Below are 17,067 nucleotides of genomic sequence, written 5' to 3' on the forward strand. Positions count from 1 at the left end.
AGCTCTTATAGGCCCTTCTGTCTCAAAACACTGTGCCTACTGCCCCGCCCCCATTTCTAAACATGCACCCTTCTCTCCATTGACACACACAAGCCATGCTCATAGCACCATCTGAAACCACTATAGCACCTCACCCTGTTGAATGAGACCCTCCCCGACTTCAGAAGAGCGTATGCAGCCACTGCTCCATGAGGCCAGCTTCTGTCCCAATTGCCCCACCTTGTTTAGGCCAAACTTCCGGTGTTAGTACATGCAGCACAGCACAGCATTAGACTCCAGCATGCTCAGCCCTTAGGAATACTTTACCCACATTTACCCCCTGAAGATCACTATTGGGCTCAGCTGGGGGTACGACAGCATCATTCGTGTTGACAATGGGGACGATGTTCATTCGGAGGAGCTCATGAAGTGTCCCATTAAGGTTCCGTCGCTTCTGTTCATCATGGAAATCCAAGTTGGTCACCAAAATCTAAAAGTTATTAAATGGATTGGGAGAAGGGAGAGAAATTATGAACATCCTAGCAACAACATACAAAAGATGCTAAGAGGAGGGGAGTTAAACTCTAGCTTTCTGGATCCCATACAGATTGGAATGGAACACATATCTGTGGATACTGATCTAATTCTTTCAAAGATGGGAAAAAAAAATCAATCACTTGGAATATATAAGGATGCTCAAGACTTCTTGTAGAAGTACTTTAATTCTCAAAGAGCTACTAAATCTCTTCTATTTATAGCTTAGGAAAATTAATGTATGAACTTTAGAGAGATACACTTTGGAGGATGTGATGGCCATCCATTAATTTCTAAAATATCTCTATCCTAGCATCAGATTCAGGGGCTGGCCACAGTAGGCACTGAAACATTAGGTGAGTGAGCCAAGAACCGTCTGCCCTGTCCAGAGAAGTGTAGGAGACAAAACGGAAGAGGGCTGTGCTGCCTTCCCTGCTCTGCCACCAACCATGGCTGAAGTTAGCAAAGACGGGGTCTGAGCCTGTGACTGGCCTGAGAGGCTTATGAAAGCGAGTCTTCAGTCAGAAACTGAAAAGACGGCCTAGACTTAACTTAGTTCAGGGTAGGCGATGAGCATAAGCTACTCAAAGGTCTGGTGAAGAGCTGGGTGTGGGGTTGGGCAGACAGTTCTACTTCCTTGTTTACAGCAGAGTACTGGGCAATGGCTAGCAGGAGAAGGTAACTGAGGATAGCAAGAAACTAATGGTAATAAGCCCTAAAGCTCATAAATAAATGTTTCAATGAAATCCCTCTAATGTTTAAGGAAGAAGGTTCTTGCAATGTGGACAGGCTGAAGCAGGAAAGGCAGCAGGCAGATGGTCAAGAAAGAAGGTACCCAAACAGTAAAAGTAGGCATAGTGAAGCCCCGAGGGTCTGGTTATGGTAACTAAGAAGATGGTAAAGCAGACTTAATGATAAAAAAATGTAGGTAAGGAAGACAACATGGTTACACAAACAAGGGAAATAATCTACTCACTTATTTGGTAAAAGACTTACTCAATACTTCAGGAATGTCAGGCTCTGTATGAGCTGCTGAGATAGAGAATAAAACTGTTGATAGTTTGGGGAAGGTGGAATGGGGCACATTTTTTTAAGGACAGATCATGAACTCTTTTTTAGGAAAGAATCCTGTAGGAAACAGAACTTGGTCAAAGGCAAGTCTACAGATTCTAGCCATAGGGGTGAAAGGTCAAATGATAAAATAAACATGTGTAGGATAGGCAAGCAGGAGGTATAAAGGTCCAGTGAAAATAACCTGTTGCTCAAACAGTGTTACACAGAAGGAGTAGAAGACAAGAGCCAAGAGCCCTAAGAGAGAAAAGTATGTGCTTGGAATTGGGCAGTCTGTTAGGATGCAAATCAATTTCATTTTTATGAAGAGAAAACAAGCTGCTCTATTTAAGTCTTTAACCTGACAAATAACTTGGTGGAGTTCTCCAAAAGCCACTGATAATGGTCTTTAATTTTAAGGTTTATTAATTTATTTTTAGAGAAGAGCGAGAAAGAAAGCATGTGCAGGCATGCAACGGGGGGCAGAGAGGGGAGGGAAGAAAGAAGGAGATAATCCCAAGTAGACTCTGGTACCAGAGTGTGTAACCCAACATAGGGCTCAATCCCACAACGCCAAGATCATGACCTAAGCCAAAGTGGTCAGATGCTTAACCGGCTAAACACAAAGCTACCCCTGATAATGGTCTTTAAAACAGGACTACTAAAGACAACAAGAAACCATAGAAGGTACAAATGGCAGAGATTTCTTACAGATAAGATTCTAGGGAAGGCAAACGTGTGAGATGGTCTCAAGGATGAACGTTTGTTGGAAACCAGAGGGGACAGAGCTCTTTCACATCAATATTAATGGAAGCCACAGCTGATGTGCAGTGGTTTTTTTAATGCTACTTTCATTAAAACCAACCAACAACAACAACAAAACACAAAACAAAACAAAAACCCCCAAAAGCATCATATCCAGGGAAAAAACAAAACAAAAGCAGTTACTAGACCTAAGTTTCCTCATCTGGCTCCAGACATTTTTATTTTTATTTTTTTTTTTTTAAGATTTTATTTATTTATTTGACAGATGGCAAGTAGGCAGAGAGGCAGGCAGAGAAAGAGGTGGAAGCCGGCTCTCTGCGGAGCAGAGGACCCGATGCGGGGCTCGATCCCAGGACCCTGGGATCATGACAAGCTGAAGGTAGAGGCTTAACCCACTGAGCCACCCAGGCGCCCCGCCCCCCTTTTTAAAGATTTTATTGACATTTTTTAAAAAATTAAAAAGACGAGTTTATCTTTGTGTACGGTATAAGAGAATGGTCAAGTTTCATTCTTCTACATATAGCTGTCCAATTTTCCCAGCACCATTTATTGAAGAGACTGTCTTTTTCCACTGTATATTTTTTTCTGCTTTGTCAAAGATTATTTGGCTATAGAGTTGAGGGTCCATATCTGGGTTCTCTATTCTGTTCCACTGGTCTATGTGTCTGTTTTTATGCCAGTACCAAGCTGTCTTAGTGATCACAGCTTGAAATCAGGTAATGAGATGCCCCCAGTTTTGTTTCTTTTTCAACATTTCCTTAGCAATTCAGGGTCTCTTCTGATTCCATACAAATTTTTGGATTATTTGCTCCAGCTCTTTGAAAAATACTGGTGGAATTTTGATCAGAATGGCATTAAAAGTATAGATTGCTCTAGGCAGTATAGACATTTTAACAATGTTTATTCTACCAATCCAAGAGCATGGAATGGTCTTCCATCTTTTTGTGTCTTCTTTAATTTCTTTCATGAGTGTTCTATAGTTCCTCAGGTACAGATCCTTTACCTCTTTGGTTAGGTTTATTCCCAGGTATCTTACGGTTCTTGGTGCTATAGTAAATGGAATCGATTCTCTAATTTCCCTTTCTGTATTTTCATCGTTAGTGTATAAGAAAGCCACTGATTTCTGTACACTGACTTTGTATCCTGCCATTTTACTAAATTGTTGTATGAGTTCTAGTAGTTTGGGGGTGGAGTCTTTTGGGTTTTCCATATAAAGAAACATGTCATCTGTGAAGAGAGTTTGACTTCTTCATTGACAATTTGGATACCTTTTATTTCTCTTTGTTGTCTGATTGCTGTTGCTAGGACTTCTAAAACTATGTTGAACAAGAGTGGTGAGAGAGGGCATCTTTGTCGTGTTCCTGATCTCAACAGGAAGGCTGTGAGCTTTTTCCAATTGAGGATGATATTTGCTGTGGGTTTTTCATAGATAGATTTTATGAAGTTCAGGAATGTTCCCTCTATCCCTAAACTTTGAAGCGTTTTAATCAGGAATGGATGCTGGATTTTGTCAAATGCTTTTTCTGCATCAATTGAGAGGACCATGTGGTTCTTCTCTCTTCTTTTATTGATTTGTTCTATCACATTGATTGATTTGCCAATGTTGAACCATCCTTGTAACCCAGGGATGAATCCCACCTGGTCATGGTGGATAATCTTTTTAATGTGCTATTGGATCCTATCTGCTAGAATCTTGTTGAGAATCTTAGTATTCATATTCATCAGTGATATTGGTCTGAAATTCTCCTTTTTGGTGGGGTCTTTGCCTGGTTTGGGGATCAGGGTAATGCTGGCTTCATAAAAAGAGTCTGGAAGTTTTCCTTCTGTTTCAATTTTTTGAAACAGCTTCAGGAGAGTAGGTATTATTTCTTCTTTGAAAGTTTGGTAGAATTCCCCAGGGAATCCGTCAGGTTCTGGGCTCTTGTGTTTTGGGAGGTTTTTGATCACTGCTTCAAAAACTCATTACTAGATATCGGTTGATTCAGGTTGTCAATTTCTTCCTGGTTCAATTTTGGGAGTTTATAGTTTTCCAGGAATGCATCCATTTCATCTAGGTTGCTTAACTTATTGGCATATAACTGCTGATAATAACTTCTGATGATTGTTTCTATTTCCTTGGTGTTAGCTGTGAACTCTCCCTTCTCATTCATAATTTTATTAATTTGAGCCTTCTCTCTTTTCTTTTGGATTAGTGTGGCCAATGATTTATCGATCTTATTGATTCTTTCAAAAACCAGCTTCTAGTTTCATTGATAAGCTCTACTGTATCTCTAGTTTCTATCTCACTGATCTCTGCTCTAATCTGGATTATTTCCCTTCTTGTGTGTGGAGTTGGCTTAATTTGTCGAAATGGATCGAAATGGATAAAAGACCTCAATGTGAGACAGGAATCCATCAGAATCATAGAGGAGAACACAGGCAGTAACCTTTTCTATATCAGCCACAGCAACTTCTTTCAAGATATGTCTCCAAAGGCAAAGGAAACAAAAGCAAAAATGAACTTTTGGGACATCATCAAGATCAAAAGCTTCTGCACAGCAAAGGAAACAGTCAAAAAAACAAAGAGGCAACCCATGGAATGGGAGAAGATATTTGCAAATGACAGTACAGACAAAATGCTGATATCTAGGATCTATAAAGAACTCAAACTCAACACACACAAAACAGATAATCATGTCAAAAAATGGGCAGAAGACATGAATAGACACTTCTCCAATGAAGACATACAAATGGCTATCAGACACATGAAAAAATGTTCATCATCACTAGCCATCAGGGAGATTCAAATTAAAATTACATCGAGATACCACCTTACACCAGTTAGAATGGCCAAAATTAGCAAAACAGGAAACAGCGTGTGTTGGAGAGGATGTGGAGAAAGGGGAACCCTTTTACACTGTTGGTGGGAATGCAAGTTGGTGCAGCCACTTTGGAGAACAGTATGGAGATTCCTTAAGAAATTAAAAATAGAGCTTCCCTGTGACCCTGCAATTGCACTATCCCAAAGATACAGGGATAAAAGTGAAAAGAAGGGCCACCTGCACCCCAATGTTTATAGCAGCAATGGCCACGGTCGCCAAACTGTGGAAAGAACCAAGATGCCCTTCAATAGACGAATGGATAAGGAAGGTGTGGTCCATATACACTATGGAGTATTATGCCTCCATCAGAAAGGATGAATATCCAACTTTTGTATCAACATGGACGGGACTGGGAGAGATTATACTGAGTGAAATAACTCAAACAGAGAAAGTAAATTATCATATGGTTTCACTTATTTGTGGAACATAACAAATAACATGAAGGATATAGGGAGATGGAGCGGAGAAGGGAGTTGAGGGAAATTGGAAGGGGAGATGAACCATGAGAGACTATGGACTCTGAAAAACAATCTGAGGGTTTTGAAGGGGCGGGGGGTGGGAGGTTGGGGGAGCCAGGTGGTGGGTGTTATGGAGAGCACATACGGCATGGAGCACTGTGTGTGGTGCATAAACAATGAATTCTGTTATGCTGAAAAGAAATTAATTAAAAAAAAATTAAAGATGAAATTGCGATTGGATTGTGGAAAATAAGAGAGCTGATAATAGCAGCTGACAGAAATTAAGATTTCTATTATATTTATGCTAACAGGAAAAAAAAAATCTGAAAGAGTGGGGTGCCCAGCTACAGACAACAGGTGGACAAGTCCATGCCTTTCTGCTTTAGCTCACTTACTCAAGAACACTCTGGAACAACAACGTAACTGTGGATAACACTGTGAGAATTATGAAGAAACAGAAACAGCAGTAGGAAATGAAAGACCAAAGTCTGAAAGGATGTATACATAACAACATCAAATATGTAAAATAACACCTATGTAAATGGTGGGATCAGGGACAGCAAAGGAGTTGGAAGACGGGGAGTTCAATTTTTTTCCAACTCTTTTGTGAAATGACTATTAACTTGTTTTGTGATATTTACATGTTTCTAGTGTATAGTGGTACTGATGATCACAGATATAACTGAAAAAATAATTCCGGAAATTTAGCTAAAAAACAATGTGGAAAGAAGGTTCTAGAACATTTCAAGGGCAACCACTAAAAATGTACAAGTTTCATAAGGATGGGAACCATGGTTGATTTGTTTACCACAGTATCCCCAATGCCTAACACACTTCTTGGTATACCATAAGTGCTCAATAAATATTTGCTAATGAATGAAAACCAACCATATGCATTCTTCTTTCTTATCAATGCTTGATAGAAATTTATTATACAAGGCAACCAGGTATAAAGAGGGGTACCTGGGTGGCTCAATCATTAAGCGTCTGCTTTAGGCTCAGGTCGTGATCCCAGGGTCCTGGAATGGAGCCCTGCTCAATCTGGGCTCCCTATTCAGCAGGAAGCCTGCTTCTCCCTCTACCACTCCCCCTGCTTGTGTTCCCTCTCTCGCTGTGTCTCTCTCTGTCAAATAAATAAATAAAATCTCTAGGGGGAAAAAAAAAAAAGATAACCCAGTACAAAGAGAAGCAAGCTGCCCAAAGCCAAAGAAGCCAACGAAATAAAGATACCTAATTTTATTGTCATCAAAAATACAAACACATAAAGTAGTAGCTATAACAGTTACTAGCATATTACCAAGTGCTAATAATTACTGGGAATGATGCTACATTAAATGCCTTTCATATATTTTCTCATTGACTTCTTTCAAAAACTCTCTCAAGTAGGCACTGATGTTATCTATTTTTTTCAGATGAGGAGACTAAGACACAAAAAGGTTACATCTAACAGTTTCTCTGCATTTCCCAACTAGCAAGGGTGAAGTTAAAGCAGTCTAGCTCTAGAGCCTTGCTCATCATCCCTTTGCTTTACAGGAATCACCCTCAAAGACCCCACGCCTCTCTGCAATGGTGAGCCTCTCACCTGAGCAGCACAGATGCTGTACTGGGTAAACATGGCCTCATACAAGGCCATCAGTCCACTCTGACCGGCAGCCGCACAGGCTCGTGCTTCTAAGACTGGAATTGCCTGTAACACACAAATAGATACGGTGTGGTTGGGAGTAAGGCAAGGAGGTCTATAGACCCATTACAGGGGCTGGAGGTAGCACTCACCATCTCTTTCAGCTGGTTCTGCCCCGAGTGCAGAGCCTGTCGGACACTCTGAGACAGAAGGATCTCATGGCGCAAGCGTTGCTTGCCAAAGGCTACGGCTCCGCTGGTCACCAGCATCATCTCTCGGCCTTGATTCTGCAGCACAGACACCTAACATTGAGGGAGGAAAAGTTACAAGTTTTTACTGTATCATCTCTTCTCTCACAAGAGACTCAGGTAGGGTAGATGACTGAGTGGATCCCAAATGCTGGTTTATGGAGCAGCACTGGGCTGGCTCTGGAAGAATCACCCAAGTTGTTTGGTAGAAATACAGATTCCTACATACTATCTCAAATTTGCTAAGCGGATGGCAGACAGAGATCAGAAATTTTGAATGAGGGGATTCTGGTATGCAGGCACCTCTGACATGCATAGCACTTGATGGTACCTGTGGGAATCTATAGTGCAGAAGGCCTAGTTGTTCCAGAAAAAGAAGTCTGGAGCTAAGAACTACAATGTAAACTTAGCAGATGGCATCTTAGGTTCTAAGGCATGATGTGTAAGATTGAGGCTTTCTGAGGTATGTTGATCCCTATGGGTCACCTTAGGCTAGACCAAGGACAGATGTTGACCCTGTCTGCCCAGCGTGAGCTGTGGTCACTTTGTTCCCTACTTTGGACAGATGTGAAAGAACCAAAGACTCAAGCTACAAGTACAGTCCATAGTCCTAATATGTCCATTCCTCCTGATGTTTAAGCACTAGCAGCTCAGGAACTCACCAACATCTGTGATGAATCACGACTTTGAAAAACAACTTTTTATCATAGAAAATTTCATACTTGGGGCATCTGGCTGGCCCAGTCAGAGCAATGTGAGACTCTTGACCTTGGGATTGTGAGTTTGAGTCCCATAATAGGTACAAAGATTACTTAAAATGAAGAAATAAATAAATAACTTTAAAAATGGAACAAATGCTCCACACACAAAAAAAAGGAAAAAAAAAAAAAAAGAAAATTTCATACTTAACCAAGTGGTACGAACAGTTTTATAAATCCCCACGAACCCACCACCCAGCTTCAACAACTATTTCTCATGCCAATTTCCCAGTATCTGGTATTGCCTTTACAGCTAGCCCCACTATTATTTTATTTTATTTTTAAAGATTTTATTCATTTGACCGACAGAGATCACAAGTCAGCAGAGAGGCAGGCAGAGAGAGAGGGAAGCAGGCTCCCTGCTGAGCAGAGAGCCCAATGTAGGGCTCGATCCCAGGACCCTGGGACCATGACCCAAGCCAAAAGCAGAGGCTTTAACCCACTGAGCCACCTAGGCGCCCCACCCCCACAATTATTTTAATACAAATCCTAGGCCCTGGACACACCATTTTGTCTATAAACATTTCAGCAATAATTGCTAAAAGACAGAACATATATGCATACATCTAAAAACCAGTGTCACCTAAGACATTTCAGTAACTCCTTAACATAAAAGATCCAATCAGTTATAACACTGCTCCAATTTTTTCAGCTTGCCAAATGACAGTGACTGAGAGGTCCAAAGATGGGAAAGCCAAATCAGAGTGTAGTTTTTCTTGAGGCCTCCTAGGACAGAGCTGGGACTCAGCCTGGGCCTCCAGGACTGGAAGAATTTGCATCTGCTGCTAAGATCACAGTGTGAATGGTGCGCCTGTAGTTGTATAACCAAGAAGTTCCTTCTGAAGAGGAGGCTCTAAGAGTGGATTCCAGGTGGGGGACAAGGACAGGAACGAGTATGACAGGCCGGTGGGCCAGGGAGGAAGTAAGCTTGAAAGCAGGAGTGGTGGTCTCACCAGGGAGAATGGGAAATAAAGCCCATCATTCCATTAGGCAGTTACGTGTCAGTGAAGTTTCTCACAACGTGGCCCTTTCATAAATATCAGCAAATTTCACCTGCACCTGGCTTTGTAAATAAAGTTTTACTAGAATATAGTAAAACTATGAACATTTACGAACATTTACTAGAACATTTACGAACTGTCTATGGCTGATTTTGTGCTACATGGTAGAGACAAATATTTGAGACAGAGATCATCTGGCATACGAAGCCTAAAATATTTACTATTTGGTCTTTTGTAAAAAAAAGTTTATTGATACGTACTTTTGGCAAAAATAGGTAATAGGATATGTAGTATGACGTCTGAAACTCCCACGTCAACCCTTCTTTACTGATAGTCTACAGTTAGCCTGGCTTGCTTGCATAGTCAGTGGGGCATAAAATCCCTACTGGAAACTTCTGCTTTGCACCCTTTCAAAGGTAAGATTCCCTGCATGGATCTCTTAGTAATTCAATCTGAAGACAGACTGTGGTCCCTGTGCAAATAAAGATGTTGGAGGACTTGGGCACGGATGTCTCTCAGACCCCAATGCCTGCCTGCACTCTCTCTTGCTGCCTCATATCCTTTGCCTTTATTTTTATTATTTTTTTTAAGATTTGATTTATTATCTGATAGACACAGTGCAAGAGGGATCACAAGCAGGGAGAGTGGGAGAGGGAGAAGCAGGCCTCTCACCAAGCAGGGAGCCCGATATGGGGCTTGATCACAGGACACTGGGACCATGACCGGAACGGAGGGCAGTCGCCTAACAACTGAGCCACCCAGGCATTCCGCCCCCGCTTTTTAAAAAATCCTTTGCCTTTAAATGAAAGTCTTATATGGGTATTCTCTGTGGATTCTGCCAAATTCTTTCAAATATATAAACTTAGAAAATCTTTGTAATGATAGCTCATACTTATTTACTAATTTAAAAAGAAAAAGCTTAGCAAAACAGGAACAAAAAAAAGCTCAATATTCATAAACATCCATCTGGGTACTCAACCCTGAGTACTTATCAGTCACCTGGGGAACTTTAAAAATCCAGGTGCTTGAGCCCCACTCCAGAGACTGAGTGTGAAGCGTAGGAATCTCTATGCCCCTTAGATAATTTTAATGTGCAGCCAGGATTAAGAATCATCAACAAAGGGATGTCTGGGTAGCTCAGCTGGTTAAGCATCTGCCTTCGGTTCAGGTGATAAACCTGAGCTGATGGTTAGGATGGGTTAGGGATAAAATTAGGGCCGAACTGACAGCTTTAAAAACCTCTGTATTATTTTTATTCACCAAGAGTCTTCCATCTTGGCAATTACCTGCTCAACAATAGATGCCAGGCGCCCCAAGGCAAGGCCGCACTCATCCCCCCGGGTTACTACAGCACTTCCAAGCTTCACCACAATTCTCTTCGCGTGCTTCAGCTCACTGCGGTGGGCAAAAGACTTGCCATGTGTACGACTGAGGGGTACAGTGATAAAGGGGATGTTGCTCCAAGAACGAACATGTCTGATGGCTGAAGACTGGACACGATCTGTAGCTCCCAAAGTCAAATGTAAGAAAAAAGATTAATATATAATAAAAAGTTCTCATTAAAAACATACACATGCAATATTAATCAGTTTAGTCAAAAAATAACCTTATCATTCTTAACTGAGTCAAACCAACTAAATCAAAAGCCAGTATACCCAGCATATTCTTATTCTAGTATTGCCTGGAGTTCACACCCAGTATACAGGTCCCAGATACACTCAAACACTGTGAAGAGTTTAAACAAAATAATCTTCCCTGAAGACAAATTGGCAAAATACACCAAAAGTCTTAAAAATGTTCATGTCTTTTGATCCAGTAATTCTATGTTCAGAAATTTATTCTAAGAAACTAATTAGAGATAGAAACAAAAAGATTTCTCAGAAGGCTGCACCAGTGTTATTTGTAATGGGAAAAATCACAAGCAAAGTAAACATCCAAAAAAAGAAGAATTAATTAACCTTTTCATAATTTTTAATAACATAAGAAAATGCCCATGATGTTAGTTTCCTGTGTCTAAATGCACAGAAAAAAGATGAAAATAAACCACAATGTTAATGTTTTTATTTTTGATAGAATTACAAGTGATTTCAATTTTCTTCCTTATTCTTATCTATGTCTCCCAAATTTAAGCAATAAAAATACATTGTTTAAAAAAAAAATAGTGTGCTTTTAAAGAAACCATACCACTATAAATAGAGAGTGAGCCTGACTAGCAAAGACAATAAAGGACAAAGTAACTGGTATGAGTGGTAAAAAGCATTAACTGATCCACCTACAAATTTTCTGACATGGTAGCATGATTCCAGATGTCTGTAACAATGATTAAAAATAATTGGATAGCTTTCTGAAGGACAAGGAATGTTGGAGTCGGATACTTTCAATCCTTTTGGACATCTGCCTTTAAGCAATCCTTTCCTGACTTTTTTTTCTTGCAATGCTATACAGGATTTCTAAGGAAGCAAATATTAAATACACACACACACACACACACTCATATATAGGTATATATTGTCTTGATTAAAAAGCTGAAGATTTATCTACATAAAGCCAAAAGTAAAACAGTAGAAGCTCAATGTCAGGCACTGAATCCCTTCACCACCCTACGGGTCCAACTCGTCCTGCTGGCTGATTACTACGCATTAGCCCTTTCACAAATGAAGAGACTTCTCTACTTTGAGCAGGGCACACGGCCACTAGTCAAAGGCTACATTTCCCAGACTTTTTGTGCAGCTAGACATGGCCATGTGACTTAAATTCTGGTTAGTGAGATAGAGTGAAAGTGTTACGTGGAACTTCTAGGAATTTTGTTCAAAAGAGAAGTGTCTCCTTCTTCCCTTCATCCATCCTACTGCTTAGAACATGAGTATGAGGCAGGAACTCTAACTTTGGAGTAAGAAGAAAGGAGGAATGTGGATGCCCAATGATTTCACAGAGCTATTCTGAAAGCCCTGGACTGCCTCCCTTCTTAGAAAACCCCAGGTTCCTTTCAAAAGAGAGAGGGGTGCCTGGCTAGCTGCATGGGTAGAGCATGCAACTCCTGAACTCGGGGTCGTGGGTTTGAGCCCCAAGTTAGGTGTAGAGATTATTTAAAAATAAACATCTTTAGGGTCGCCTGGGTGGCTCAGTTGTTAAGTGACTGCCTTCGGCTCAGGTCACGATCCCAGGGTCCTGGGATCAAGCCCTGCACTGAGCTCCCTGCTCAGCAGGAAGCCTGCTTCTTCTCCCTCTTTCACTCCTCCTGCTTTATGTTCACTATCTCACTGTGTCTCTGTCAAATATATAAATAAATAAAATCTTTTAAAAAAAATTAAAATCTTAAAAGAGAGAGAGAGAAATAGGGTGCCTGGGTGGCTCAGTCAGTCAAGCATCTGCTTTTGGCTCAGGGTCATGATCCTGGGGTCCTAGGATCGAGTCCCGCATCAGGCTCCCTGATGGTGGGAAGTTTGCTTCTCTTCCTCTGCCTCTGTACCTCCCCTGTTTGTACTCTCTCATGCTCTCTCTCGCTCAAATGAATAAATAAAACATTTTTTTAAAAAAGAGAGAGAAATAGACTTCTATTTTGTTTGAGCCATTATTTTGGAGTTTCTAGTATACACACCTGACCTAATTGTATTGATACAGAAGAATGAGTGTCCAGACAGAGGACCAGGTGAGGGCTTGCTGATGGATGGTCTCACTCACCACAAATAGACTTTTTCTTGGTGGGATTCCCTGGATTGTGAGAAGCAAGTCAAGATGAGTACTACAGGTCCTTAGCAGGACTAAACTTCAGGTACTTCCTCCGTAAGAGGTCTCTATGTGTCATTACAGGCACTTAATAAATATTTGCATGAATCACTATAGTAATCATTCCAAGCCACTATTCTACAATGGTACTACTTCAGAGTAACTTCCATCACTCCAATCAGCCATTATCACCTCCCTTTATATTTACAGATAGATTTCCCAGATTTCTCTAGAGCCTCTACCTCTAACCCCCAACCACTAACTCTTCTAACTACAATGTAGCTTCTCTTGTTTTCTCTATGCTGTAACAACCGAGAGAAAATGAGCAGAATCTTATTCTCATGGACCAGAAGATCAGTGTGTGCTCTCCTCCCTGCTTCCTTCACACGCAAATCTTAGAATGAGTATTTTTAATGAAGCAGTAAAGAGTCCTTTCTTCCTTCTCTCTTAAAAAGCGCTTATGTTTTAGGTTTGTGGAGATACAAGAAGTTGACAAGTTCTTTTTTTCACAGCAGGCTTGCAGTCCAGTTCCTGGCACAAAGCTGCTCAGTAAGTCCATCACCTGGGATGGAACTGGGTCCTGGCACCCTTGATCACCCACAGATGGGTTGTCTCTTCCTGCTGTGGGGAGTCCCAGGGACTACCAGGCTTGTCTGTTGTTGGGGCTAAGTTCTGGGGAGAGTTCCCTTTCATTAAGTTCGTCATCAATACATGTACTGTGGCTCAGTCTTCAGTGCTATTATCATAAGTAGTAATACACCTAAGCCTAAGCTTAAAAGTTGTATACGTAATTCTGTCTTCATTGACCTGGCAGAGAGAGGAGTGGGGTTAGGACCTGGGACCTTAATGGCTATTTGCAAAGCTCAGAGCTACACCCAAGTATCAGTATCCCTTTGATAGCTGTCAGGACTAGGCCTGATAGCCATTTTTCTTTCCTGTCCCTGCAGGCCTTGTCCTGTCCTGGAGAGTGCTAAGCATGGGTGGAGCAGTGTTAAGAGGGCACTTAAGGACATAAGTAGTGGCAAGCATGACAGTCCAGGTGATCAAACGGCAGAAACCAATCAGAATCTAGCAGGCCGGGTTAGCATGAAAGAGGCTCCTGATCCTTAGTCTTTATCAGCAAAGATACCGGCACATCTGGGTGCCCGGCAGTCAAGGGTCATTCTGGCTATAGGCAACTGGGTCACAGCAGATAGAGCGGACAAGGTTCAAGAAGAAACAACTATGAATAAGATTTCAAGCAAGTAAAGGCTCAGTTATATCCAGAGGATTCTAGCACCAGGGAGAGTTCTAGGGGTACAGGGCTTTTTGGGCTTCCAGTTCAACAGTGCTGAGGACCTACATTACTCCCAGATTAAGCCTACCTTTCTTGGGGGCATTTTTTATGTTCCACCGTGCTGCGTATTTTTTAGAGTCTATATTGAGGACTGAGAAGGCCTTGATTAGTTAGGAAAAATCCAAGGCTTCTGGAAGGGCAATCTCTTCGCATCTTCTAGTGAACCTGTAGGCTCTAAGTCTCACAGAAAAGCCATCTCTCCTGGTTAGTATAAGGGGATACTGAGAGGTAGGTGTGTGCACTGTGTTGGGGGTGGCTGTGAGAAGAGGGTTGTCCATATTTTTCAAAAATGCCATGCACCATACTCCAAGGGAGGAGAAGTCTGTTAACTTTTCAGCATCAGAGTCCTTATGCTCAGCAATCAATGAGCCTGTGTTCCACACCTGAACAAGAGAGGACCCTGACAGGATTTCTATCTCCCTTCCCGGCCTTCTGTTTCCTTTAGTGTTTAAATGTATACACTTTCTCACTTGGCCTTTCTTATTTCTTTTCTGTTCTTCTGCTTATCACTGTCAGTGAACATAGGGCTCCAGAATTCAGAGGAATCTGGATACAAAAATTGAAAATCCTAGCGAAAAGATTAGAAAGTACTTCTTTCTATGAATTAGACTAAAGAGAATAATCAATAGTAACAATAATAAAAATATTGAATACTTGCTATATACTAAGAGCTATGTTAGGTATCCACACACCTTTTATGGAGGTAGAGGACATAGAAAAGTACTGGTATAGATTCTGGAACTAGACTGACTGGATCGGAATCTAAATCCTTCTGCTTATTTGCTGTTACCTTAACTATCTCATAAGGTTGCTGTAAGGGATAAAATGAATTGATGCATGAACAAAAACTGACACACAAAAAAAACACTCAATAAATATTAGCTAGTATTATAAAAAAAAAGTGTCTGCTATTGCTATCATCATACTGAATTCTCATGAGTTAAGTCTCATGAGTTAGGTATTATCATGAGTTAGTTGGTGTTATTATACTTGCTTTATGAAGAGGAAACTGAGGCCCAGAGAAGCTGAGTAACTTGCTAACATTATCAGATTGCAAAAATGGCCACAATACTTTGAAGCTTCTTCCATCAGCAGGTAGAATCTGTTCTCCCATCTGGACCTGCTCTATGACTTGTTTTGACTAATAAAATGTAGCAAAAGTAACACTGCATAAATTCTGAGCTTAGGCCTCAAGAGGCCTTGTGGCTTCCACGCATGCTCTTCTTGGGAACCCTGAAACCATCATATAAAGAAGTCATGTTTAGTCTGCTGGAGGATAGGAGACTATGTAGAACAAAGAGGATCCATCATCCCAGCCAAGGTCCTTGAGCCCTCAACAATCAGCCCTGAGCCAAAGAGCTCTGACACAAAGAACTACCATGCAATTAAGCTGGGTCCAACACAGAATTGTGATCTAAATCTATGGTCCTTTTAAGTCACTGAAGATACTTAGTAAGTAGTACAGCTAGTTTCAAAACCCATGGCGCCTGGCTCAACCTTGATCTTTTCTCCCTTGTTTTCTTCCTTATGTGAATGGGAAGACAGAGATTTTTTTTTCTAGATAATGATGAGCTTCATTAGTTGATAAGCAAGTTCTCTTACAGTAAAGTCTGGAGACAGACTACTGGCAAGATTTAACTGATATCAAGGAGACAGCCACTCAAAACATGATAAACAGCCTCTCAACAAGTGCTGCTGGAATAACTAGATGTCCACAGACAAAACCATAAACCTTGACCTAAACCTTACAAAAACTAACTCAAAATGGATCATACACTTAAATGCAAAATGGAAAGCTATAAAACTTTTTAGCAAAAACACAGGAGGAAATCTTCAGTATGTAGGGCTATACAAAGCCCATAGACTTGAACCCAAATGTACAGTCAATGAAAGAAAATATTGTTAAATGGGACATCATCAAAATAAAAAAACTTTTCTCTGTGAAAGATCCTCTAAAGGAATGAAATAACAAGCTATAAATCAGGACAAAATACTTTCAAACCACTTATCTGTAAAGGACTGGTATCTAGAAGAGAAAGAACTTGAAAATTCGAAGCTAAAAAACAATATAATTAAAGATGAGAAAGAACCATTTCACTAAAGAGGATTTAAGATGGCCAACTAGCACATGAAAAGATGTTCAACACTGGGGCGCCTGGGTGGCTCAGTCGGTTAAGCCTGCCTTCAGCTCAGGTCATGATCCCGGGGTCCTGGGATCGAGTCCCACATCGGGCTCTCTGCTCAGCAGGGAGCTGACTTCCCCCTCTCTCTGCCTGCCTCCTGCCTACTTGTGATCTCTGTCTGTCAGGAAATAAATAAAATCATAAAAAACCACACAGAGGTATAATTACATACTTATCACAATGGCTAAAATCAAAGGGTGACGGCATCAAATGTTGATAAGGATGGAGAGAAGGCGGACTGCTCATACATTGCTGGGGGGAACGGAAAATGGTACAGCCATTCTGCAAAAACCGTGCGGTAGTTTCTACACGACTAAACATACAACGGCTATATGATCCAGCAACTGAACTCTCAGGCATTTATCCCAGAGAAATGCAAACTCTGTCCACACGAAATCCTGCACACAAATGCTCACAGCAGTCACACGCATAAAAAATTAGAAACAACCAGATGCCCTTCAATGGGTGAATGGTTACACCAGCTGTGGTATACCCATAACATTAAATACTACTGAGTAATAAAAAGGAACCAACTGATAACACACAG

General features: G+C 41.0%; 1 protein-coding gene across 4 annotated transcripts in view; it reads right to left on the reverse strand.

Annotated features, from left to right (window-relative positions):
* The window catches only part of ALDH18A1 (aldehyde dehydrogenase 18 family member A1), a 42,403-nt gene that overhangs the window by 20,212 nt on the left and 5,124 nt on the right, over nucleotides 1-17,067 (reverse strand). For 2 of the 4 annotated variants that reach the window (XM_082722594.1, XM_082722592.1), the window contains exons 3-6: nucleotides 10,562-10,776; nucleotides 7,421-7,570; nucleotides 7,230-7,334; nucleotides 317-469 (exon numbers count right to left, since the gene is read on the reverse strand). In XM_082722594.1, the coding sequence (XP_082578720.1) occupies nucleotides 317-469; nucleotides 7,230-7,334; nucleotides 7,421-7,570; nucleotides 10,562-10,776 (623 nt within the window). Of the gene's footprint in view, nucleotides 1-310; nucleotides 470-7,229; nucleotides 7,335-7,420; nucleotides 7,571-10,561; nucleotides 10,777-17,067 lie in introns of all 4 variants that reach the window. The other 2 variants (XM_082722593.1, XM_082722591.1) reach the window with 1 other exon arrangement.

The sequence above is a fragment of the Mustela nivalis genome, assembly GCF_964662115.1.
Source record: "Mustela nivalis genome assembly, chromosome: 2".
Classification (NCBI taxonomy): Eukaryota; Metazoa; Chordata; class Mammalia; order Carnivora; family Mustelidae; genus Mustela; species Mustela nivalis.